Here is a 9,671-nt window from a genome sequence, read left to right as displayed (position 1 = left end):
CGGGTGGCACATAAAAGACACCATTTCAAGCGTGGCCGTTTTCGTGCGGGTGACACGTAAAAGCACCCACTACACTCTCTGAGTGGTTGGCGTTAGGAAGGGCATCCAGCTGTAGAAACTCTGCCAAATCAGACTGGAGCCTGGTGTTGCCATCCGGTTTCTCCAGTCCTCAGTCAAATCGTCCAACCCATGCTAGCATGGAAAGCGGACGTTAAACGATGATGATGATGATGATTATTATTAGTTTTTCTTCTTTCAATTTTGTTTCCATTTCTTGTTGAGTGTCTTCTCAACATGTAGGGCAAAGAAATTCACTGTTATACATTGATAAGCCATTAAATCAAACACATCAGATTGTTCATTTTCAAAATGAATTGAGGTTATGTGGAAAAAAACAAACAAATTAGATGGGTGGTAATCATTCTCAAAGCAACAATGCTCTTCTCAAAATGTGTAACATATCAGTTAAAACAATCTTTTGCATTTATTGTTGTTGCTGTCGTACCGCCACTGTCACCGTTGTTGTCATTGAGGCTGCGAGCTGGCAGAATTATGAGCACACCAAGCAAAATGCTTCTTCTTGTTCTCAGTTCAAATTCCGCCATGGTTGACTTTGCTTTTCATCTTTTTGGGGGTCGATAAAATAAGTACCATTTGAACACTGGGGTCAATGTAATCAATTTATCCCCTCCCGCCGAAATTATTGGTCTTGTACCTATATTAGAAAGGATTATTATTATCATTGTTATTGGTGCTGGTATTTAATATTTGATTCTCCTGCTTTGGTTTTCTTTTTGTAATTTTAGGTATGGAACACTCTTGCATATAGACTGCCTCTGCCTATGTTGTTACAAAATATTTCCAAGATCGCAAGTCAGGGTTTGTTAGAACCAGCTAATGACACATCTAAACACATTATTGAACGACTAAAGAATACCGATGAAATCCTTTCTAGCAAGTGAGTTTAGAATAAAACTGGATTTGCTTTTAAAAGATATTGGTTCAGCTTGTTTCTTTTTGCTTTTTAGGGTTTTTTTAAAAATTTTATTAACATCAAATTTTCTAATAACAGTAACATAAACATCATCAGTAAATTTGGAAGCTATGCTATTTTCTATTTTGCATATTGTATTCTTAAAGTATTTCAGAGTTTGAGTTGCAGTTCAGTTTTTGTTTCCTTAAAAATGATTCTGCTAAAACATATTTGGAAACATTCTAGCCAAATTAATATCAGCATTTAACCTTTGAATAATATTGATTGGTGGTACCAGTCAGTTTGAATCTAATTCTTATTCTGCTTTCAGTTACTAGTATAGAAAACCAGTTTCCTTTATTTAAAAGATAGACTACTAGACTTCTATTTGATAAAAATATTCATATCTCATTGTGACTTTGTGGGAGAACTCACTTAAGCAAAAATGTGCAACCTGCTAACTTGGAAATATAGAAATAATGAGTTGTAAAAGAATCATTCCATTACCATGGTTTTGTCTTTTGACAGGATACATCCTTACTCAGTACTTATTGCTCTTCGTACATATGAACAAGGCAAAGGTTTACGGCGCAAATGGAATCGCATCCCTCATGTTGTAGAAGCTCTTAACTTCACACTAAACACTGCTATTCAGGTAAGGTATTTCCTCACTGAATTACTTCTTTAATAAAAACATTGTAAGTACAAGTTTGTAAGACAGAAGAACCTGGTTACTGAAAAGTGAAGATTGATGAATTAAAAAAGAAGAAATGAATATGGTATTCTGAATAAATCTTATATTTTAAGAATTGCACTTTTGTTAGTAGAAGGATCATTAAAAATCAATATCATTTTGTATTTAAAAAAAATAAGGGAGACTATTGTAATTATTTAATGACAGTTTACCCCATGACAATGGATGTTTATCAGGCAACTAGGCTACACCAACAGTAATCATCTCAGCTGAGGTCAGCACTCCGCACACAACAATGGTTCAGTGTATATTTATGTTAACCACTATAAAGTAAGCACTGTTTATGTATGTAAACTGTTATCACTGGGCCAAACGCTCCTGTGGTATTACTACTGGAATAAGATCGCCCAACAGTGTAAGTCAGACAAATATTGTATATTGGCTTAACAAAACATAAAAAATTAACTTTGGTATGGTGAATATGAAAACAGAGTGTATTACATAATGGGACATGACAGTCTGTGCATATCTCATCTCTTTGTGGCAGCTGTGCACTGCACACACAGCACATCATTTTGACATGTTCTTTTATTCGGTTGGTGGAATTGCAAGGGAAACATGTCCATGTCCCTTGACGATTAGGCACAGGGAAGGACCGGCATGTGAATGCCCCCATGAACAGTATGGTTGAAAATCTAAAACTTTTATTATTTCTTTCACAAGCAACTCACAAAATGTTAGTCCATCTACACACCACCAAGCACTTGCCATATCAAAAATGAATTTTCCAATGTCATGTCTACCATGTATAAAAAAAGCTTCTTATACCATTTCACAAATTTGTACACTGATTTGTGTGTTGACACCAGTTGATCATAATTATCGATACCATTTATTGTGTGATTGTACACCAATACCACAATTTTAAAATTATTATGTTGATGAAGCCTCACACTAAGTTGAAAATATTTACATAAGAAATCTAACAAGCCTATCAAATTTGCAAAATGGCCTCTATACCAACACTGTGAATGATAGTGGATATTTACACCAACCAGGACAAAAACCAGGGTAGATAAAGCCATTTATATTTACACTATCAGATTTAAAGCAAGTACACAGCATGCATAAATTTACATCAACTGATGTCATGGGGTTAATGACATCTGGAATATACTTTATAGTTCTTCATTTGGTGGATGAATTTAAATAAAGAAATTGTATTGTGCATATTAACAGAAGATTGTTTCTTTATTAAACCTAACTAAACACAAAACTCTCCCATCTTAGTAATTTTTGCTAACCACTCACTAAAATTCCATAAAGCATGTGAACAGTATGGTTGAAAATTCAAAACTTCTATTATTTCTTACACAAGCAACTCAGAAAATGTTAGTCCATCTCCCACACCACTAAGCATATGCCATATCAAAAACGAATTTACTAATGTCATATCCGCCACATATAAGAAAAGTTTCTTATACTATTTCACAAATTTGTGCACTGATTTGTGTTGATGCCAGTTGATCAGAATCTTCGACACCACCTATTGTGTGATTGTACACCAATCCCACAGTTGGTTTCATTACTGGACTTCCAGTCCCATCTCATAACCATATAGTATGGTGGGTAGGGGGTTGCATCATAAAAGATTGCATTCCTCTTGTCAGAAAACACTTCTGCAAAAATGGTTTTCTGATACAGGATGCTGATCGAATAGTTAAAAGCAAATCAATGCTGTATCTTCTAGTATATAAGTAACCGTAGTACATAGTGTAAACATACAAACATTGTCACTATTTTTCCAAATTTTGCTATATTTCATATGAAACATCTGGTCCTCCAAAGTCATTTTGGTGTATAAGCCAACAATATGGTTGTAAATTTATGGTATAAAAAGTTTGATTTGTTTGCTGGAAAATAAAAATTTAATTCATTCCAAATATTACCTAGCTTAAGTTACCCACACATTAATTTTTCATTTCAATTTAATTCACTAATTATTTATTCACTCCAATTTGAATTAATACAGTTGAGTCCTTCCAATGTTTCTACATTTAACCAATATTGTGGCATTTAATTTCTTCATCAATGGAAGATAATTAAAGAAATTAAATTCTCTGAATATTGATCACTGTATTTATCTAAACAATGATAACCACAGTTGAGTCCTACACCATCCCACAATATAACCAATATTGTGACATTTTTCCTTTTCTCATCATAGAAAGATGGTTAATGAAATTGAATTCCATCAACCTTCACCATTGGACTGATGTAAAGAAGGATAACTCTTGAATGTTTCTTTGAAACAATTGTCCTCATCCACATGAAAAGGTTCTATAAAGATTACTTAGAAAAATAGCTTGCCTGATAAATATCTATATCTTCTGATAGCCAATAATTCCTTTTCAGTGTATATTTGTAGACTCTGACACACATAGACACATTCTTTATTTTCTCTCTCTTGTAATTGATGTCTTCAACTTCACAACTGATTTAATATTACTGCATTCAAACTCCATTTTCTATTTTTCATTTTAATTAAATTCATTTAACCTAAATACTTGATAATGAATTAAATTTTTGTTCAAATCTTTTCTTAATAGAATGTGCCAAGCACCGGTAAACGCTTTCTTGTTGCTGTAAAGGCAGACGACAATGTATTCCGCAATGCAGTCCGAGGAGCACCAGTCATCTCTACAAAACTGGCTGCTGCCTTAATGTCAATGATTATTGCACACAAAGAAGATGACTTTCAACTACTATTGTTATTGCCAGCGGTCGCACTTAATTTAAAAATTACACCAAATATGCAGCTCTCAGAAATTTGTGATCTAATTTGCAGTTTCCCAGTGAGTGCCTCAAATTTGTTATTCTGAACTCATTCATAGTTACCTTCTGTTTATATTAAATAAGTTTCTAGCATGGTCACTGTATTTAATGTTGTTTCTCTCTATTTATAGTTGCTGCAAAATGCTAGAGATCTGTCTTTGCCTGTCAAGTGGGCCATTGCTAAAAAATCCCTTATTGATGTATTTCTTGTGATTACTGATTGTAGAGAATGCATCAGTGATATTTCTCCAGGAGAAGCTATGAAACTGTACAGAACAAAAATGGACATGCCTAATGCAAAGTAATATATTTTCTCTGTATATTATGTTGTATATCATCATTGTCATAGTCATCATCATCATCATCATTATTATCATCACCATCATTTAATCTCCATGTTCCATGCTGGCATGGATCAAATGGTTTAGATAAGGCTCCTTCCCGGGTTATATAGACTCATGGGGCCAGTTTCCCGGTTTCTGTGGTGCATATATTTTCCCAGGATGGGATGCCAGTCCATTGCAGGATTACTCATTTTTGCTAGCTGACTGGTCTGAGGCAACATGATATAAAATGTTTTGCTCAAGGACACAAGATGTTATCCGGTCCAGGAATCGAAACCACAATCTTAGGATCATGAGTCCAACCCCCAAACTACTAAGCCAAGTACCTCCATGGTTGGATGGTTTGACAGGATCTGATGAGTCCTAGGACTGCATTCATGCTCCACTATCTACTTTGATATGGTTTTTTTCCAACTACTCTACAGTGTGTACTGAGTGCTTTTTTCCCCTGTTACTGGCACTATTGAGGTTGCCATCCAGCTCACAAGTGTACAAAACTCAAGGAGAGTGATGGTGGGGGGTCCTTATGCTAGATGAGATTAAAGTATGAGAGAAGAGGTTGAAGTAGAGCAGCTTGTTGTAGAGGAGCTATATAGCTACTCACATTCGGGGGAAAAGGTAAGAATAGACCAGTAGTAATTGCAAGGAGATAAATAGTTGTGATGAGGTGCCCAAGTGCCACTTCAAGGTACGAAGTGAGAAGTGATTCAGTGTCCAGGTGGTACCTCAGTGATAACACGCTATTTTAAAGACAGTGTATTTAGTATTGACATTGGAGTTATTTGTATTTGATCTTTAATTAGTGCATATTCTTGTATATATGTGTTTATTGAAATTTATCAATGAAATATATAACAGAATGTAAGCATGTGTTAACAGCTCTTGCTGTCCCTCATTCTATTTACTCCAGTAAATCCAAAGTTTGATTTTGTGCCTCAGTCTCTTCTTTCTGTAAATCAATAACTAACTTGCTGTCACATCCAAACAATACTTCTTACACAGCTGCTATTCATTCCTTCCTGACATCCCCCAACCATGCTTCATCCACTTGCAGCCTATACACCTCACACCAAACCTACACTGATTCCATGTACAATGTCTTTGAAAGCATCTCCCAATGGAGATATGTCAATCTTGTTTTCAATAACAAGAAAACACAAATGTTATTCTTCAAAAAAAAAAAACCATCATTGTTTGTATTTAGAATATTAATTCCGATTCTTTAATTCAAGAAATTTGGAATTGTGTAAATGTATGAATTTTAAACACACACACACACACACAGAAAATCTGCCTTTTATAGATAAGATATATATATATATATATGTATGTATAGCACCATTTGAGCGTGATTGTTACCAGCGTCGCCTTCCTGGCACGTGAAAAGACATTCGAGCGAGATCGTTGCCAGTGCCGCTGGACTGGCTCTTGTGTAGGTGGCACATAAAATACACCATTTTGAGCGTGGCCGTTGCTAGTACCGCCTGACTGGCCTTCGTGCCGGTGGCACGTAAAAGCATCCACTACATTCTCGGAGTGGTTGGCATTAGGAAGGGCATCTAGCTGTAGAAACTCTGCCAAATCAGATTAGAGCCTGGTGTAGCCATCTGGTTTACCAGTCCTCAGTCAAATCATCTAACCCATGCTAGCATGGAAAGCGGACGTTAAACGATGATGATGATGATGATTCCTATAACATTTTCAAGTCTCCATGTTAGAATGAGTTAGACAATTCTTCATATCTGGAGTTTTGAATAAATGACAACAAAAAGTGTTTAAAGTTTGATGCTGTATGACTTTGAGTAAGTTATCTAGTTATTTAAAGCGAGAGTAATAGCTACACCTCTAAATATAGTTTGAACTGTTTTCTGGCAGTGCTCCAACATAGCCAGAACAACAGTAATTTGAACTGAGAGAATAAATTTAGCCATTCATGTATAAATTTGACACATTTTTGACAAATTAATCATTCTTGTCAAACTGTTTCTTTGCTTTAAATTACACACTAAATACCTTCTCTTTAGTAAAAGAGCAAAACTTAAACTAGAAACTGATAAGCCCCTGATTCTCTGAAAATATCAAAATTCTGGTTGGGACAATATTGAATATTGATGACAATAAAGATAGTGGTAATTCTGTTGTACAGGTCAATTGTTAGGTCTCTTATAATATTTTTGGGTCAACTAGTAATTGAAGAAACAAAGCTAAATAGTAACAAAGTAATTTTAAGGTTACAGTCCAAATTAACCATTAATCTTAATAATATTTAACTTTGGTAGATTCAGATTATTTTAGCAGTGCTACTATAATTTTATATAAAATATATATTTAGTTGCCCCACCCAGATATGAACTTCAAAGTGATTTTTACTTCCTTAAATACAAAAATATAAAAGTGACTTAAAATTATCACCATGTATTTTTAGTACATAACTTGCTTTGTACTTTTTATGTCTTGACTAAATTCCAATAGTCATGATATTAATTATGCAAAGGCATATTACCTTTTGTGCTGGAGAGATATATTCTCCTAAGATTTATTACATAGACACAAGGTTGTGTATTTTTAGAAGAAAGAGTAAATGAGAGTGTATGGCCCTCGTGCCTTCCTCTATGACAGTAACAGCATGAGTGAAGGGAAAAGTTACATTTCCAGTGTTCAGCTTGCCACACATTGAACAGCCAAGGGATCATTCCTCTCCATTTCTTCTGATTTACATTCCATGTTTTACTACCATTTATAAGTTATTTTAGAAGCTACAGATCATGGGGCCTATTGTAAATGTTTCTTCATGTTAATCTGTTTTTGTAGACTTTAGGGCTGAATAACTTTCACAGCCATCATAGCTTTACAAAATTCATCTCCATAAATGTTTGGTATTTATTTTGTTACTCCCAACAATCAGAAGGAAAAGAGAACATGAAAACCTAATTGAACCTTGAGAAGGTTTCAACTAGAATCCAAGAAGCCTCAAATTCCCTGAAAATATTAAAATCTTATGGGTGACAATGCTGATTATTGTTGACCAAAAGGAGAGTGATAATTCTGTTGTATAGTTTGTCAAAATAGCCACATGTAACTTGATGGCATTTTCTTTCGAAAGAAAGAAATTCCAGTCAAATCACAAAGAAAGTCATGTTTTCTTTTACAATTTTTTTAGTGTGTGTGTGAAGATGGTCATTTATTCATATTTATATGAATGAATACTGAAAATATTAGTAATAGTAATAGACTTATTAATAACAGATGTAACATTTATACATACCTTATTTTACATTTATTTTACAAACAATTGTTTTCAATACACATGAATATTGTATATTTATTTATAAACATTAATACTGTTGTCAGTTTGATTTACTTCAATATTTTATTATTTCAGGTATATTAACTGTGCTATATCCACCAATAGATTAAGATTTGCTGACCCATCTGATAATGGCATGTTAGATATTGCTGGTTTTGATGAGAATGCACCACGTGTCATCCATGATTTTGTTTTAGGAAATCTCTGACTTTCAAACTACACTGTTCCATGATTGCTGCTGGCACCAAAAAAGAAAACTTTCTCTCCACATCTACTACTGCCAAATATGTCCTTGTCAAGGCTAATTTCCTAAGTTTTCCTCCACTCCCAGCGGCAGATTTTAACCTACAGCTGCCTTGTCAGTTTGGCAGTTTTAATTCAACGCATTCTCTCACAATTCTACACTATGATAGACATTTGTACCAATTCTGATTTTTTTTTAATTACCTCAGACTGCTATTTTGTGATATCTTTTTAGAATTCCTTCAATATGAGAAGTTTGCTCTTTTAAACTTTTCTTATTTTTTAACTGAACTGAATTTTTATTATCAGTGTTATGGCATCGAAGGTTTTTACTTCTGGAATGGCTATGACATGTGGTGTGCAACCATACTAAACTTAGCTGAAAAAGCTTTAAAAAAAAAGGGGGAAACATGCTTGTTGTTGTTTTGCTTTGTTTTGCTATTCTTTTTTATGATAAATGAGTTATTGACTGTTTCTGCTGAGTTATATGTGGTGTTACAAAACTATCTATTTTAAACTCTTAAATGCTGACTCTCTTCTCACCTCAGCAGGGCATTTGGTGAGCAGCAGAAAGAAGTCTGTATTTACCACTTCTGGCAATGAAAGAGATGAAATTATTTACTGTAATAAACTATTAAAAAGTATTTACACACCCAAGCACTCACTTGAACATTTGTCGTCTTATTGTTTCCCTACTCACTTCTGCCTCTTGTATTAGTTTTTCTCTCATTTCTCCGTTATGTTTTCTGTACTCTTTACTGTCCTCTAATAAATTTTTTTTTCTCTACTAATTGGGGTTCATACACCTATTCTCCAGTTCTCTTTCACCTTATGATATTCTTCAATTTCTTCTTCATCTACTAGCCCCAATTATCCCACATCCAATATTTCAACTTCACTTCCAGTTATATTTCATAGGTTTTTCTTATGACAAAATTTCTGATATATTTCCAAGATGAAAAGATCCCTTCTCATTACCCCACAAATTTATACCCAAAATTTTATATAGTATTATTAGAATGATGAACTATACTACAAGCCAAACAATATATATGCACCTGTGTGTGTATATATATTTGAAAATTTTAGAAAAATTTCTTAATACAGTCAAAATATTTGAAAAATGATTTTTTTTTTTTATTAAAAATTATTAATTATATAAGATCTTTTTTTAAAAAAGCACATTAATGGAGACCTGATGATGAAAGTGTTCGCAGAAAAACTTTCTTCTGTATTCAGTTTTTCAAACATACATAGTATCCACATACTACATGT

General features: G+C 33.9%; 1 protein-coding gene across 1 annotated transcript in view; it reads left to right on the top strand.

Moving 5' to 3' along the window:
• Positions 1-9,066, top strand: part of LOC106884355 (RNA-binding protein RO60) — a 64,063-nt gene extending 54,997 nt beyond the window's left edge. Inside the window, exons 3-7 of the mRNA XM_014935698.2 lie at positions 807-958; positions 1,502-1,628; positions 4,277-4,522; positions 4,634-4,803; positions 8,229-9,066. Coding sequence (XP_014791184.1) covers positions 807-958; positions 1,502-1,628; positions 4,277-4,522; positions 4,634-4,803; positions 8,229-8,361 — 828 coding nt within the window. The 3' untranslated portion in view covers positions 8,362-9,066. The remainder of the gene's footprint in view (positions 1-806; positions 959-1,501; positions 1,629-4,276; positions 4,523-4,633; positions 4,804-8,228) is intronic.
• The last annotated feature ends 605 nt before the right edge of the window (positions 9,067-9,671 follow it).

The sequence above is a fragment of the Octopus bimaculoides genome, chromosome 2 (genome assembly GCF_001194135.2).
Source record: "Octopus bimaculoides isolate UCB-OBI-ISO-001 chromosome 2, ASM119413v2, whole genome shotgun sequence".
NCBI lineage: Eukaryota > Metazoa > Mollusca > Cephalopoda > Octopoda > Octopodidae > Octopus > Octopus bimaculoides.
The sequence above is the reverse complement of the archived record's forward strand: the minus strand, read 5'-3'. Positions and strand labels throughout refer to the sequence as shown.